Source organism: Monopterus albus, unplaced genomic scaffold (assembly GCF_001952655.1).
Source record: "Monopterus albus unplaced genomic scaffold, M_albus_1.0 scaffold105.1, whole genome shotgun sequence".
Lineage (NCBI taxonomy): Eukaryota > Metazoa > Chordata > Actinopteri > Synbranchiformes > Synbranchidae > Monopterus > Monopterus albus.
Genome location: NW_018127985.1, coordinates 741,505 through 757,876, shown reverse-complemented (window position 1 = coordinate 757,876; position 16,372 = coordinate 741,505). Strand labels below are relative to the sequence as shown.

The following is a 16,372-nucleotide window of genomic DNA, read 5'->3' as shown; positions in this document are numbered from 1 at the left end:
TTTGACCTTTGACCTCTCTTCTGTTCAAACAGACTCACCCAGATTTCCCTAAGAAACCTCTGACTCCGTACTTTCGCTTCTTCATGGAGAAACGAGCCAAATACGCCAAAATCCACCCAGAGATGAGCAACCTGGACCTGACCAAGATCCTGTCTAAGAAGTACAAAGAGCTGCCAGACAAGAAGAAGGTGTGGTTGACTGAAAACATATCAGCTGACAAATCCAGACTATGTGAAGCTCTGATAAACAGCCAAAGCTGCAGTAGGCTGAGATCATTGAGTAGATATGTTTTTATAGAAAAGGTTCTAATGCAGCGAGTCTTAAATACAAACTAGTCCTGATTGTCTGGATTCCATGCAGACATGTTCCTAAATGATCCGTGTATTTGAAATGCTGACTGTATTTATAAAGTGTTTATTTTCCTGTAGCAAAAATATATCACAGAGTTTCAACGAGAGAAAGAAGAATTTGAGAAGAACATGGCTCGATTCAGGTGAGTTCAGCTATTGACTGAAAACTAAATTTAGGAACCATAGCACGGTTTAAACACAGTGTTAAAGGTGCAGTATGTGGGCACAAGCGACATCTAGCGGTGAGATTGCATCTTTTAACAAAGCTTTCATACATCGTATTCAACAGCCATTTCACATCGGTTACCGTAAGTGTAAGACAAATTGCGCACTCGGAAAACAGAGTCAAGAGAATCTTTATTGTCATTATGCGTAGCACAACAAAAATTTTTCTGGCAGCTCTCTGCTTAAAAGACACATTATTTACATAACGCACAATTGTATAAGCCAGTATAAAACAATGAGCAAATAAAAAGGGATGTATGGGACCTATTCAGGTCAGCAGCATGTTAGCAGCAAAAGAGTGTAGTAACATTATAAGGCACAGCTCAGTGCAAATCTCAGTTTTTAGGAAGAGGTGTGAGCATGGGTGTGTGTCTGCAGAGTTCCAGTGTTCTGTCTGTGTCTGTCCATGGGGGGAAGTTGTGTGTGTGTGTGTGTGTGTGTGACTAGGGGTTAGTGGGGTGACTGATTTCACAGCTCTGGGGAAGAAGCTGTGTCTCAGTCTGTTTGTTTTAGTCTTTATATTCCTGTACCTTTTCCTGGAGGGAAGAGGCACAAACAAACTGTTGCCTGGGTGGGTGGGGTCTGAGCTAATGGCTCCTCACTTGACCACAGTTCAGTTTTCAAGAAGGCGGAGTACAAACTCATTAAGATGTACATTAATACCATTTTATTTGTTAGGCCTGTTATAAAAATCCAGGCAGATTATAAACATTCATTTTGGCAGCGCTAAGCACTTTTACTGTAATGGCAGGAAAAGAAGTGCAACAGAAAGTAACTGGCAGCTGGCTTAACTGTTTTTGCAGTCAACGGCTCACTTGACCACAGATAACCATAAAACGTCCCATTTGTTCACATTTTTGCTTCTTTGATGACAGGCATTCACCTTGTCTTCATTTTTTCTTATGTTGAAGTTTAACTGTGATCCTTCATTTAACTAATTATAGTTCTTAAACTCACAGTGCTTCTTCATGCTTCTAACATTACTTTTTCTTGCCTTCTGTCTCCACATTCAAGTTGTTATTTCCACCTGAACAGGTGAAATTCACCCCAGTGTGTGGTTTATCTCTTCTGGGCTACTGTAAAAAAAAAAAAACATGGCACCCTCCATGATTTGGACCCGCACCTATGTAGCTATAAAAGGCTCATTCTAAACTAATGAAAACATAGTGATTCTTATTTTCTGGTGATTACACATGAATGAAAACGTATTTGTATATACTGTAGCCCATTTCTGCTAATAAATCCTTCTAGAGCTCATACACTGCACCTTAACAGTTAGTCACTGTACAAGTTGGCCTGTACTCTGTCCAAGCTGAAGGCAAAGGAAACCTTGGCTATCGCAGGCAGGTTGGAGTCCTGATCTGGTGTAAATATGGAGACCACGTCTTCACATGGCCTCTCCTGAAGACATTCACTGTGTTGACTTCAGTTGGTCACACTAAAAGTGACAACCCCGCCTCCTTTCTCACCTCCACACGGCTGACCAGTCACTGAGGCAGGTGACTGTGATACCATCAGGTTTCTGAAGCTGTGTGACAGAGCATAAATCTGCTGTAACTCTGAGCCATCAATTGTTATAATGTAGCATGGCTAATATCAGCTAACCTGCAGGGAGGAGCATCCAGAGCTGATTGAGGAGCGGAAGAAGTCGGACCTGCCTGAGAAACCAAAAACTCCTCAACAGCTGTGGTACAACCATGAGAAGAAGACCTATATGAAGGTCCACCCTGAGGTATTGGCACATGTAGAGCTGGACAAGAATTAAAACACAACTTTAGATCATCATTAATGGTCTGGAGCAAATAAACCAAATTTCAAGTGTGAAAGAGACCAACCAATCTGTCTGTTTTGTTTCAGGTGAGTCAGAAGGAGCTGAAGGAAGCTCTGAGGAGACAGTGGTCCCAGCTGCCTGACAAGAAGAGACTCAAGTGGATCAGCAAGGCCCTGGAGTTCCAGAAGGACTATGAGGTACCAGACCAGTGTGTACTGACCAAGAACAGGCTAGACTGGACCAGATTAGTGTGAAATGGCCAGACTGAACTAAATTAGCATAAACCAGACTAAGCTGGACTGAATCAGATGCGACACGGCTAGACTGGAATGGAGTAAACAAGGTCAGACTGAACGTTATTGGCCCACATCAAACTAGACCAGACTGACTGAACCCTTCTTTTTATAGATCAGAGGCTGATGTATGGATTTAAAAATCCTGTGGCCTCTGTGGGATACACGTGGGTCAGGTCCATACTGCAGCCAGGATCAGGATTGTCCTGACTGGGAGAGCCTGATGAGGAACCTGTCAAACCCTCAACATGTTCTGAATGGTTTAGACCTGAGCCGGTGTTTGGGTGCAAGCTTATAGTCAAAATAATTGGTAGCATTTATTCTCAGTGGAGGATTCTGGAAACTAGATTCAGTGGGGGTGTTGGGTTCAGGATTTGACAGCTGGAACATGTGTGTTTCTGTGTGTGTTTTGTGTATGTGTGTAGGACAGTATGAGAGCGTATCATGAAGCTCATCCAGATGTGAACTCAGATGATCATGTTCGGTCTGTCCTCACCAAAGCAGAGCGACAGTTGAAGGACAAATTTGATGGACGGCCAACAAAACCACCACCGTGAGTCGTAATCAGTCGTCTGATATAGAGCCCACTAACGGGCACAAGGCTAACGTGTGCAACAAGCATCATGCTTATGAGCTTAAAAACGGGATAGTCTGACAAACAAGATACTAGGAAGCTGGTAAACAAGGTGGTACCAAAACATGCTAACAGGTGACAAATGAAATTTGGTGGAAGGATGATGAACAGGATACTAATCAGCAGTTGGTCAAGGTACTAGCTAGCTGACATTTAAGATACTAGTGAGGTGCTAAGCAAGACACCAGAGAACCAGTAGTGACAGACAAGACACTAACCTTGCAGACATAATTCTAATGAGATGACAAACAGGATGCTAGAGAGATAAGATATGACCAAGCTGATAAACACAATACGAACCAGGTGTGAACAAGATACTAACAGGGTAGTAAACAAGTTATTAAACTGACAAACAGGATACAACAATGTAAAAACCAGCAGCAGGTTGAACAGCCGGTTACAAACGGGTTGTAAACAGGATACTTAGAGCTAACTAATGGGATACTCAAGCTGATGAACAGGATACAAATGAGGCCTTTTGACAAACAGGATATACTGACATGACAAATGAGATGCTGGCGAGCTGATAAACATAATGCTAGCTAGTTTAGTTAGCAAAGTAGTTAGTAAAAATGGCTAATACTGTTTGTCTTCACAGTTGAGCTAGCTAACATGGTATGTGTCTTGCTAGTAACGGGTACTCTCTGTACTGTGCGGAGCTGATGGTGAACATGAAGGACGTCCCCAGCACCGAGCGCATGGTACTGTGCAGTAAACAGTGGAAAATGATGACGCAGAAAGAGAAGGACATGTTTCAGAAACGCTGTGAGCAGGTCAGTATCAGCACGCTAACATCAAACCCAGTCAGACCTGCTCCTGCTTCATGTTTCTGTGTAATCTGTGTTTTTCTCAGAAAAAGAAGCAGTACGACATAGACCTGCAGAGGTTTCTGGAGGTAGGACACAAATCGACTCTGTACATTCACTAAGAATCTGAATCAAATGGTTCATGTAAACACCCCATCAGAGGAAAATGACTGTAAGGAAATTGTCAAAGACTGAACAAGCCTTAAAGTTGTAGATTTTACTCAAAACGAGTATATGACCAATACAAGTAATCATTTAAACATACAAACAAGTCCATGAAATATTAACCAAATGAAATGAGATTAAAGGGATGAAAAGTCTGCACTAAACTTATATACTGCAGGTAGTTCAGTTCTGAAGGTTTGAGGGAAAGGCCTGCTGTTTCGAAAGAAGAGGTTTTATAACTTCCCCAGAAAATCAGCAGCTGATTATTTTCTCGACTAATGATTTAGTTTATGAGAAGTCAGAAAACGGCACAGCATGCACATTATTTCCCTCAGCCCAAGATGACCTCTTTAATACCATTTGACCAAGAAAAGAAAAGCATGAAATTCGCACATCTCACAAGACATTTATTCACTGATTGTTGGCTGACTTGTCGTTCAGTCTCAGTCGATGCAGCCGCAGTGTCAGAGCGGCCACGGCACAGCTTGGAGATTTAACACAGCTACACAGCCAAATGAAACAAAGCTATCATGCACGATATGAAATGAGGTGGACTTGTGCTTGTCAGAGCCTCCCAGAGGAAGAACGAGACCGGGTCCTGACCGAGGAAAAACTGGGTGGGGCCAAACTGGGAGTGGGCGTGGCCTCTAGCCCTCACAGAGCCAAATCCCCTTCTGTCAAGGTGAAAACTTTGTTTAATCCTGTGAACATTTGTGTTTTTTGTTACATACCTTTCCTGGGCTTGTAAACTAACCTGTCAGGTGATTTTTGTTTGTTTTCATCACAGGAGCGGGGCCGGGAGGCGGAGCCAGAGCCATGGATACCTGCTGGACCACCAAAGGAAAGACGGGATGGGAAGAAGACAGCTAAGCTTCCAGAGACACCAAAAACAGCTGAGGAGATGTGGCAGCACAGTGTGATTGGAGACTATCTGGCTAAATACAGAGTGAGCTTTATTTATTCTAATATTTTATATATATTTTATATTTTTTATGTTTTAATGTCAGTTTAATTCCCTGTTGAGAATAATTGCAAATATCCCAGTTCTCCTAACTGCATCCACTGTTCCCTCACTTGCATCTCAGTCCCGCCCACGTAAGATGCAATGAGAAACTGTGAGGAGACAGTAACGAGGAAACATGTTTTAACTGAAACGAGCCATCCTTTCCTTTGATCCCACATGAGAAGTATCCTGTCACAAAGTGATTTCCAATAAAAGGGCGTGTCAAAGCATATTCTCGGTTATAGCTCCTCCAGGCAGCCTCCTCACTCCTCAGAGCAGAAATAAGAGCTTTGGGAACTCCTTCATCGTGGCAGACTAGAACGACTTTCAGGTCAAGCAAGGACCGAGGAATGATAAAATAAGGGAATTGGGATTTGCCTTAAATGTTTTTAGTGAAAGGATAAGATATAACAGTCATGTGATTGTGGTCACAGAGCGACCGCAGGAAGGCTCAGGTGGCAATGGAGGCGGCTTGGAAGTCGATGGAGAAAAAGGAGAAGATTCCTTGGATCAAGAAGGCGGCGGAGGACCAGAAGCGTTACGAGGTTCAGTACCAACCTGTGGTCAGTGAGCCACGCCCCCCACTCCCACACACTGACTCCGCCTACCACCTGCTGAGGCTACAGCCACAGTAACACACCTGCTCCAGCCCCACATGTCAATATACATTCAGTAGTCAGTTTATTAGGAACACCTCTGTCGGAGTGAGTCAGTCTAATCCAACAGTACTACTGTAAAAGGTGATGCTATTCAGGTTGTGTTCAGCCTGTTTTACAGAACTGTTGGTTCGCCTGTGTGATTTATTTTGCTTTTTCTTGGTGTTGCACTGATGGTTGGTGTCGTGCAGAGGGAGCTGTCTGAGATGAGGACTCCCGCAGCCGGTCAGTGTCAGAGGAAGCCCAAGTTTGATGGGGAACCAAAGAAACCTCCAGTGTGAGTTTGGCCGTTTTTAACCAAACATCTGCAGGAAGTGTTACATGTTGTATAGCTGTTATGTTACTGATGCTTTGGGCCTGAACATTATATAGTTTAATATATACCACCCTCAATATGAGCAGACAATAAAGATGTTGGACACTTACTAATCACTGACATTTAACATGATCCTTAAAAGATGTAGAGCTGCTCGGTGGTAAAAGCCGAGCATTGCAGTGTGGGATTGTTAGCAGGAAGTCGGTGTGCCATTTTGTGAAGCAATTTAGTCAACAGTTGTTCTTAATTTGCTAAATAAATAAATTAACACTGACAAGGTCAGTTTTGAAGTCACGGTTTGGTTCATTTTTGTTACAGTAAGGGAAGAAACACGTCTTAAAATAGCTTATAAACAGCAGCAGTTTACATTTTTTTAAATGAAACAAATGATATAAAAATGAAACGATGAAAAATTGAATACTGCTGCCAACAGACTTATAACTAATAAGTGCTCCAGTAACCAGGAAAAGGCAGTTTAAACGATGAAAGATGCAGTGTTTGTAATATGCTCCATCTTCCTTGCGTTAGTTATAATCACGTTTGTTTGCTGTTGTTTCAGATGAGTTAGCAAGTGGGACGTGTTACCAAAACTTACCCGATCAACACTGAATAAACATATTGAGTGGCAGACCGGGACGCAATAAATAAGACCTCTAGAGATACACCGACAAGACAGTAGTGAGACCAGCTATGCTGGCTGTGTTAGAGACTGTAGCAGTGAGGAAAAGACAAGAGGCAGAGATGGAGGTAGCAGAAATGAGGATGTTGAGTTTCTCTTTAGGAGTGACCAGGATGGACAGGATTAGGAATGAGCACATCAGAGGGACAGCTTAGGTCGGCTGTTTTGGGGACAAGGTCAGAGAGGCCAGATTGAGATGGTTTGGACATGTGCAGAGGAGGGATAGTGGTTATATTGGTAGAAGGATGTTGGAGATGGAGCTGCCAGGCAAGAGGTCAAGAGGAAGGCCAAAGAGGAGATACAGTGGTGTGAAAAAGTGTTTGCCCCCTTACTGATTTCTTATCTTTTTGCATGTTTGTCACACTGTACTGTTTCAGATCATCAAACAAATTTAAATATTAGTCAAAGATAACACAAGTAATCACATCATGCAGTTTTTAAATGTATATGGATGTGCTAAAAGAGGACATGAAGTTAATTGGTGTGAGAGTAGAGGATGCCGAGGATAGAGTTAGGTGGAAACAGATGATTCGCTGTGGCGACCTCTAATAGGAACAGCCGAAAGAAGAGATGCACCAACTGATCAGCTGAAGTTCAGAATCGGCTGGTTTTTAGCTTGATCGGCCAAGCACTCGAAGATGTCTAATTCTGTGCCGGTGTTCTGTCAAATTGTGCTACCTTTTTGAAATATGCTGCCTTAGTAGCAGAGTCTGTGGATTCACTAGCCCCACCCCCATCCCTCACTTTGTGAGTTGTACGTAACAAGTTAAAGTTAAGTGCGCTCAAGTTAAACTTTCTTTAACTTTGACAGAGCGTGCAGGGACAGCGTGCGACCTTGTGCTGCGTTCAGCTCGGTGCAGCGCAGATGTGTTCTTGAATGGGTGTGATAGGAGCACAGCGCCCGCCACGTCCTACGCTACCTGTTGCACCTGCTTATATTTGAATAAGTACAAGCATTGCACTTCATTTTTAGTTGGAGGTTGGTAAAAATTAAAAAATGTTTTTCCTGCACTCTGGACCACTTTATGACTTTGAGATTTGTTTGAGTGAGACAGACAGAAAATGTAAAACTTAATGTAACGTTTTATTTTTATTACAATTTAATTTTTTGTTTAAAAAGTTAAATGTTTGTTGCATGCTGTCAGCTGCAGTTCTTAGAAAATCAGAATAGGCAGGTCAGACTTAGAAAAAACTCGATTTCGGCCAGGAACATTGCAATTGGCACATATCTCCTCTTATCCATTTGTCTGTGTTGTCTGTTGTCCTTCACTGGGAAGGTAAATTGTATCCAAATAGGAGACCTCAATGGTCAGGTAGGGTCTTCTAGCTCTGGCTCCTCATTTGCATTGGCCATAACATTCGCCAGCCAGAGGCCTGACTGAGCTAAGCGTGCAGTGCTCCGTTCCAGCACTTAATATGTTTGTGTGGGAATGCAGATTTGAAACAATGTTCCGTGCACGAAATAAGCCTACTGTTATCTACTATTAAAGATCGTATAGGGTACATGTCTGCAAACCTAATGTCCTGTATGGAAACTGTCAGTGTGAATACTTGTACTTTTACACCTCTACTAAAGAGTGATTTCAGACACAGCCATGGGATCACTAATCCAGGTGTGCACTAAGCCCCTCCCCCTGCTGTTTGGTCCAATAGGAGTGGGTATCAGATGTTCTCCCAGGAGCTGCTGACCAACGGTGAGCTGAACCACTTCAGCCTAAAGGAGCGGATGGTGGAGATAGGGAAGAGGTGGCACAAACTGAGCCAGAGTCAGAAGGACAAGTACAAGAAGCTGGTGGAGGAGCAGCAGGTGGAGTACAAGGCTGAGCTGGAGGCCTGGGTTAAGGTAACCTGCTGCTCGACGGCACTACAGCACAGAGCGACACTCGGTGTTAATGTTGTAATAACAGCTGAGGAAATTTGCAGTTACTGTTTCACTGCTCAATGAACTGTTGTTTGAAATTTGTATTTTTGTAAGCTTTTGAAATAAACGTGATTTATCATTCAAGTTGAGCTTTCGTTTTGTTGTTTGGCTTCATCAGAAAAACAACAACAAAAATAAGTTTAACATGAAGGACAGAAGTCAGAGCCCAGAGGTTTCATGACATCATTATTACCAAACAGATTTTTCCAGACCTCACTATGTCTCCCTGTGGTGGCTTTTTATCCCCTGTTGCAGAAAACAAAAATTAAAATGAATGAAAAGATGATGATGAAGAACCTTGTTTGTTTTTTCCTCCCCTTCTTCAGTCTCTGTCTCCTCAGGATCGAGCTGTGTACAAAGAGTTTTCGTCCTCGGTGAGTTTTGTCTATAAGTTGATAGTCAGATCATCAGGATCTTGCCCAGACTACTTTACGGGGCGTGGGGGGGTGTGGCACAGTGTCACCTGGGGGTGAGGGGTAACTGATTCAGAATTCTGTGTAAGCTGTTGCTAACTGACCAGTAATCTAACATAGTTTAATTGGGAATTAAACTAACACAGTATTAGCCAGTGATACTTTGTCCCCTCTTAGCTTATATTTAGTTGGCAGCTGTTTAGCTTTGCTAATGTTATAGCTTAGCGCTCATAAATTCACCATAAGCTAACGGCACACAAGCTTGACCTAACATTAGCAGTGTAAATCCACATACTGCTTTTTCTTTGTGTGTTTCTTTCATGATGTTCAATTTATTAACTTAATCTACTAAATAAATGTATTTATTTTATTAATTTAATTTAGCTGAACTAAACTACTGCTAACCCAACATAACCTAACAGGACACAAAGTTAACACAACATTGACTCAGTATTTAGCTAACAAGGCATAACATAGCATGGTTAAGCTAATGCTCTTTAATACTCTAAGCCCTCAGTATAAAGCATTTTAATGTATGAAAAAAATCTGATTAAAAACAAACTATATTTTTGATAGTTTGTTATTTGACAAAAATGATCATAAACACAGAGACAACATTGGCAAGGTTAAACATAATCACTGACTAACAGCGCTAAACTGACAGGTTCAGCTAGTAAACGGTTAGCATCTTTGTCCCCATTCATCAGTGACATTTCAGCATGTCAACACGTTCACTTTTGTGTTTTTGTGATTTGGTCCTTGGTCAGAAGCGTCGCAGCACCGCTAAAGTTCGCAACAGTCCCGGAGCCAAGGTCCATGTGACGGCGAAGGGGAAGGCGGTAGGTTCAAGAGCCACCACGCCAGGGGTTGCGGTGGGCAAGAGGGCTATGGCGTACCGAGCCAAGGTAACACACTATACACACTACGCAAGAACATACAACGCAACAAAAAACACAGAACACTGACAGTAAAAGAAAATTCTCCTGAGGAGAAACACATTTCACATTTTCAGTTACACATTTTTGTCATTACTTATTGTTTGTTTTCTTGTTGTTTAAGTTTGGTAATAAGCTGGACATTGTGGGCTTTTGAAGCCCTCAGTGCTGTCAGTCAGGTGACTGTCAGGCTGAGTTGTGAAGCTGTGACCCTCTGTCTGTCTTGCAGCAGGACATGTCTGACTCAGATGAGGAAGAGGAGAAGAGTGAGTCGTCCAACTCTGACGAAGATGATGAGACGTCAGGAACCACTGACAGTGACGATGATGATGATGATGATGATGAGGTGAAAACACAAAGATGTTCTTTTTTCCTCCTGTTTGATGTTTGGAATGTGACAGACTGTGACTGTTTGACTGATTTCATATAAGAGACATTTCTGCACTGATTTAAGAGATTTGTGTAAGTTTTTCTTAATGACTAAAAGCCAGTGAGCAGAACAGCAGTTCAGTGTGTGGTCTCTGGGAAGCCCCACCCACAACAAATGATGCGCAGCACGCAGAGGTCAGGTGCACGTTTCTGTGCATGCATTGTTGGAGTGCAGGTTATCTTTTAATTGTGAGGTTAGAGTTAAAAGCCAGAGCACTTTGTTAGGTACACCTGTATAACTGAATGAAATACAGTAATGTTTTATTACTGAGCCAATAGTTCAAGGTAGTTAGGACTGTGCTGTATTCAGCAGTATTCCTAATATCTTGAACCCATCTTGTATGTAAATGGAGACCAGTGAATATAAATGGTAAATGGTCTTATACTTTTCTCTGCATCACAGCTCACTCAAAGCACTTTCACGCTATTTGCCCATTCGCGCTCCCAGACACCTACATTCACACACCGGTGACATCACCGGGAGCAGCTGAGGGTTCAGTGTCTCTTTCAGGGACACTTCAACATGTGGGTATAATACAGTCCAGTACAACACTAGCTTAAAGACAGATGCCGTGGCAGAACTGTCAGACTGGACTGCACCCAGTTGCACTGGTGTACCTAATAAAGTGCCCAAGTGTATTTCTACACCTTTTTGTTTTTGATAGTTAAAAAAAAAAAGACAAATGTATTGTCTAACCCTAATGTTTAATATCCAATTTCAGACCAATTTCACTTCAGTCAAAAATTAAGATGTGTATATGTGGTGATTTGAAATAAAACCACAAAATGTTTAGGAGCTAAAGTGCTTCTGATGTTACGACTTGTGCAGATGGTCCTAGAATCACCATGGCAACCACCTGACATACCTTAACAACCACCTAGCAACAGACACCACATCAAAACATTTCCTAATGTGTTAGCATTAGCTCAGGAACATCTACTTTATTAACCATTTACTGTTTTGTCATTTCCTCAGAATGATGACGACGATGAGGAGGATGAGGAAGATCAGACCTCCTCAGAAGAATCCAGTGACTCAGACTCAGACTAACTCCACCGCTTCCTGCTCATTGGAGAGGATAGGCTGTGCAGGCCACACCTCCTCACATGCCAGTCATCCCGGCAGACCAGTGAGAAGCGATGAAGTGGCACTGCCCGTCCCACCTCCCTGTGAAGGGGCGGAATGTAGTGGAGCGTTTTGTTACCCCTTTGTTTTTTAATCGAGTGTTGGTTTTTATCAGATGGACATTTCAGATGGGCAGAGGTGGTTTTGTTTTTGCGCGGGTGAGGCTAGGGGTGGGGTTTGTACAGTTTGATGGACAGGGTTAAAGCAGAGCCTATTGGTTGTCATTAGTTACCGCTGAGGGAGGAGACGGTGTTGAACCTCCAATTAGCCATCTGCCTGAGAAAATTAACTAATAAATGCACTTTTTCTCACTTCTGTTGTACAGTTTGTCATCTCTATTAAATAGCCCCTCAAAAAGTCCCCATCATTAACCCTTAATTTCCCCTTTAAATCTGTGCATGTTATCAAGATTTTTATTTGTCCTTTTACTTTGAAAAATATCACTTCAAAAACATCTTAAGTTGAAATACCTTTAATGAACAAATTTTAAAACTGTTACCCTTAATTTCCACATGAATGTGAAATACTACAAACATCAACAGATATTTTTGTTATTAAGGTTAAGGGGTACTGGCTTAAGCAGTGGGTAAAAATAGGCCACCCTCCCACCACCATCATACATATTTATTTTAACTTCCACCTTCCAGCTGTTTTAAGGCATTAGGAAAACCCTTTACAAAGTAACCATGAAAGTATCATTTAAACCCAACTTCTGTTAATCTGAGACTTGTTGAACTTGACCTGTATCTTGTAGGTGGGTCTTGACTTGGGACTGCTGGCGTTGCTATCCGACTTCTTGGCCTTGACTGGTTTGCTGGTTTTGGGCCTTCACGGCCCAGACTTGAGGCATATTGTGGACACATTGTCACAATAATAAACCGTTTCACTCCTCATAAAAATGACACATGGTCCAGTTTGCTTTCAGCCTTTATAGACATTTGAATCAGTGGATTTATAGAATATAAACAAGTGTCTCTCCTCTCAAACATCCCTCCATCACCTGATACACAAATAAATAATCAGACCTTTGACCTCAACAGCCACTCATCATACTAACTGATCCTTTGGCACACACCATGTTACCATGGTCACTCGGAGAGAACTACAGTACCCATCAGCCCCTACTCTCGCTAGAGAAATAAAACAACCCCTGCCTCCATAATCTGGTTTTATAAAAGAGACGTCCCCAAGCACATGCATCGCCATCATTACCATGGTTACTAAACATTATAAAAGAGATTCCCCCACCCCCGGCCGAACAACAGTAACTAAAAAAAAATTACTTTTGTTTGTCCACACAGTGACCAATCACAGCAAACCAAATGACACGTTAAAGGACCAGTCTGCTGTTTTATTTTGTTTGTATTTTTTAATTTTCTGCTGACCACCTTCCAAATGCAATCTTTAGCTGAATCCCACCCAATTCCATATCTTTATTATTCCTTGCTCCTCAATAATCACTCAACGTGGAAGTCGTTCTAATCCGCCATTATGAAGGGCGTCCCAAAACTCTTACATCTGTTGTTGGGCCAGGACACAAGAGTGCATCATTTGCCGTCTTTATGGAGCAACTTGCCCCTCGATTGTAAATCAGTTGGTGATTGGACGCTTCAGATAAAGAATCAGAGGAAAGGACGTCTTGTCCTTTTAAACGTGTGACCTGGTTCCTCTGTCCTCACATTTATTCCTTGCATCTTTTCCTCAAAAGTTATGCGGGCAGGACTTAGATAAGACAAGTAAGGGAAATGTGTGTATTTGAAATGGTGGTAAAATGGTGCAGAGTTCATTTGGTGGCTTCTGGAGTTCTTCTAGAAGAGTATGGACTACCTCTCCAGCCCTGATCACAGATTTCATTCTCTGCAGTGACTTTAAAACAGTTTGAAACACTGATGGCTGGTTGGGAAAATGTTTATAAAGCAGCGGGGTGATCCTTTCTCGCCTGATGGGAGTGCGAGGGTCGACATGCCCATTAATAATCTGAATGTGAGCTCCTGATCATATTCATTATTTATTCATCCATTGGTTTCTTTAATGAACTAATTACTCGTTTGGTTTCTGACAGAGTCCACAGTTGACAGTTCCGTTTTCTGTGATGAAAAACAGAAAACCTTTGAAGACTGTGGAAAACCCAATGAGAACAAACTGATAAAGAACCATGAGAAGATTAAAAATGCCATTAATGTGCAGGTGAATCCTCACAGACAATATCACTGTTCAGAGTGCTCTGCTAATAAACTGCCGACCTCTCACCCAGACTTGCACTACAGACCTCCACACACACTCACATGCGCACAGACACACACACATACAGCGTCATAGCGGGATGTCCAGCAACTTCTTGTGCAGGTACTGCTTCACCTCCTCGATGCCGTTCAGCTTCTCCAGCTCATGGTATGGCAGCTGACAGGACAGAAAGACGACAGGCCACATGAGCAGAGAGTCTAGTATGTGTTTAGTCTGACTTAGCACAGACTTGAATTGGAGGGAAATGTTGACCCTAGCTCCTTTTAAAGAACAAGTCTGTCTGATTTACATGCTGCACGTTGTTTATTGAGCAAGACTATAAACAGCAACGTGAAGTTTACACAGCAGTTAGTGCTGCTTTTATTTGTTGACAACTTCTGAATGCAGCATCGCTGGAGTCATAACCCAGAGTGGGGTTGTTGGTTTGAACTGCGGGCCCTCCACTTGTGGGGACGTGTCAGGACCATGGTGAAGCAGGCTCCATAGACATGGTGGTCAGGGAGTCTGGCTTGGTCCAGGAAGGGTTACGGTACCAACCAGATATAGTCAGCTCTCAGTGGATCATCCCCTTTAGGTTGGGAGAGAGTTGGTGCCCCAAGTGAAGGAGTTTGAGTATCTCTGGGTCTGACTGATGCTGTGAGGTCTATGTCTAGTGAAGTGTAATGTCCACAGTCAGCTGTTTAAATCACATAAATCCTGTTGTTTTCTGTTTCTCCTGGAATCTGTTATGACTGATCAGGCTGCCCAAGTTTCACTTTCTCCCTCTGTAAAGAACTGGGGAAGATCAATAAAAATCTTTCATGAAAACTACTTTTGTCCAGTACACTTGTGTTGTTAGTCAGCCTGCTAAAGGCTCTTTGTCCCACTGCTGTCCTGCTGACAGACAGCTGCTCTGATGACTTTAAAGACAGAACATGATGCTCACGTCTCGCCTTCAGTGTGTTTTCTCAATTCTATGCACTTCATTGTTTTGTGCTGTGACTGCTAAACTTGAAACCTCAGGATTAATCTGGTTTACTCTCTCGTTTACCTACCGAGGGCGTGGCTTATCCATGCTACACACAAAGCACAGTAGAGGAGACAGGTGAAGGGAGAGAAACTAGAGTTGAAGATGAAATTAAGTGCAAAAAAACAGTGTAGACAACAGTCTAAAACACAAATCTACAGTTTGTGAGTTGCAGAGCACAACTGACCTGAAGGATGAAGTATCCCAGCAGCCTCAGGTGTCGGTCTCTCATGGCCCGGGAGCCAACCAGAACCTCAGAGTTGTGGCAGTAATGCCACTTATCGTTGACGGACATGATGACCCTGCAGACACAGTCATTGAATAAAGTTCTGTTCGCTGAACTCTACTGTGATGTGAAAAATAAAACCTCAGGATTAATGTGGTTTACTCAGACTCAGAGGTTTACTGACCTCCTGACCTGTCTCTGGTCTGCTGGGAGGTTGCTGGCCTCTGGTCGATCAGGGGGGTGGAGTTCTGGTGGTGATGGGGGTCCTCTGTCGGCCCCGGACCCCTCAGAATAGGACACGCCTTCGTAAAAAGCCGGCAGCTCACACTCGGTCTCCTGACCCCCTGAGGTCGTCGTCCCTCCATCGTCCTCCAAGATCTTCCTGATGGAAAACTGGAAGAGCGAATCTGAGGCTGTGGCCCCTGCAGGTCCCTGGCCCCCAGGTGGGGCTAGGCCATCAGAGGGGGGGCTGCTGAGCGTGGAGCTATCTTGGCTTTCCAGAGAGTGCTCCTTTGCCAGACTGGAGTAGTACTCCACCGCAGGGACATAGTATGGGCCATAGTCCAAAGTGGCGTCATTAGTCCCAGGACGAGAGGGCCCCGAGGGCACTGTGGTCCCCGATGTGCTTCGGATGTGGTGGGGCAGATAGGACCTGGGCTCTATGGTCCCCCCCATGGCCTCACTCACCTGACATGGCTGCTCAGTGCCATCTTCTAGCACCGTGAATGGAGAGAACTTCTGAAACTCTGCAGTCACCACGGTAACTGGACCATCAGCTGGTTTGGATGTCACGGCAACACAGGACGAAGGAACAATGCTCAGAGCAAGACCAGCTCCAGTCCTGATGGGCAGGACCCGACCAGAACTGTCCATCCACAACAGAAAGTCTGGAGACAGGTGAGAATCAGATTACAACATTCAAATTATATCATGACAAACTACAGTATGCAGTGTACAGTACCTGTGTAGTATCCTGGGGCAAGTACTTCATCTTGTTTGTAGTTTTGTTCTCCAACGAGCTGACGCAAGGCCTCAGCCACCAAACCCTTATAACTGACAGAAGATAAAGGGATCAGAACCAGTTACAGCTAGCACCAAGAACAGTCAGGCCCAGCCTTTAGAAGATGTCTGTTGGAACATCCACAAGAGCACGTCACAACTAGTGAGCAGGGAT

The 16,372-nt window shown here is 43.3% G+C and overlaps 2 protein-coding genes across 7 annotated transcripts in view; one reads left to right on the top strand and one right to left on the bottom strand.

The window, feature by feature from the left end:
• Positions 1-12,033, top strand: part of ubtfl (upstream binding transcription factor, like) — an 18,950-nt gene extending 6,917 nt beyond the window's left edge. For 5 of the 6 annotated variants that reach the window (XM_020610390.1, XM_020610388.1, XM_020610391.1 and 2 more), the window contains exons 5-20: positions 33-188; positions 429-493; positions 2,187-2,307; positions 2,433-2,543; positions 3,065-3,192; positions 3,905-4,046; positions 4,127-4,168; positions 4,813-4,926; positions 5,032-5,190; positions 5,682-5,810; positions 6,095-6,180; positions 8,552-8,741; positions 9,146-9,193; positions 10,000-10,137; positions 10,397-10,513; positions 11,573-12,033. In XM_020610390.1, the coding sequence (XP_020466046.1) occupies positions 33-188; positions 429-493; positions 2,187-2,307; positions 2,433-2,543; positions 3,065-3,192; positions 3,905-4,046; positions 4,127-4,168; positions 4,813-4,926; positions 5,032-5,190; positions 5,682-5,810; positions 6,095-6,180; positions 8,552-8,741; positions 9,146-9,193; positions 10,000-10,137; positions 10,397-10,513; positions 11,573-11,647 (1,821 nt within the window). In that variant the 3' untranslated portion in view covers positions 11,648-12,033. The remainder of the gene's footprint in view (positions 1-32; positions 189-428; positions 494-2,186; positions 2,308-2,432; positions 2,544-3,064; positions 3,193-3,904; positions 4,047-4,126; positions 4,169-4,812; positions 4,927-5,031; positions 5,191-5,681; positions 5,811-6,094; positions 6,181-8,551; positions 8,742-9,145; positions 9,194-9,999; positions 10,138-10,396; positions 10,514-11,572) is intronic. The other variant, XM_020610393.1, reaches the window with a different exon arrangement.
• A 554-nt stretch (positions 12,034-12,587) lies between these two features.
• Positions 12,588-16,372, bottom strand: part of fastk (Fas-activated serine/threonine kinase) — a 10,181-nt gene continuing 6,396 nt past the window's right edge. Inside the window, exons 9-12 of the mRNA XM_020610394.1 lie at positions 16,160-16,251; positions 15,383-16,085; positions 15,160-15,274; positions 12,588-14,122 (exon numbers count right to left, since the gene is read on the bottom strand). Coding sequence (XP_020466050.1) covers positions 14,036-14,122; positions 15,160-15,274; positions 15,383-16,085; positions 16,160-16,251 — 997 coding nt within the window. The 3' untranslated portion in view covers positions 12,588-14,035. The remainder of the gene's footprint in view (positions 14,123-15,159; positions 15,275-15,382; positions 16,086-16,159; positions 16,252-16,372) is intronic.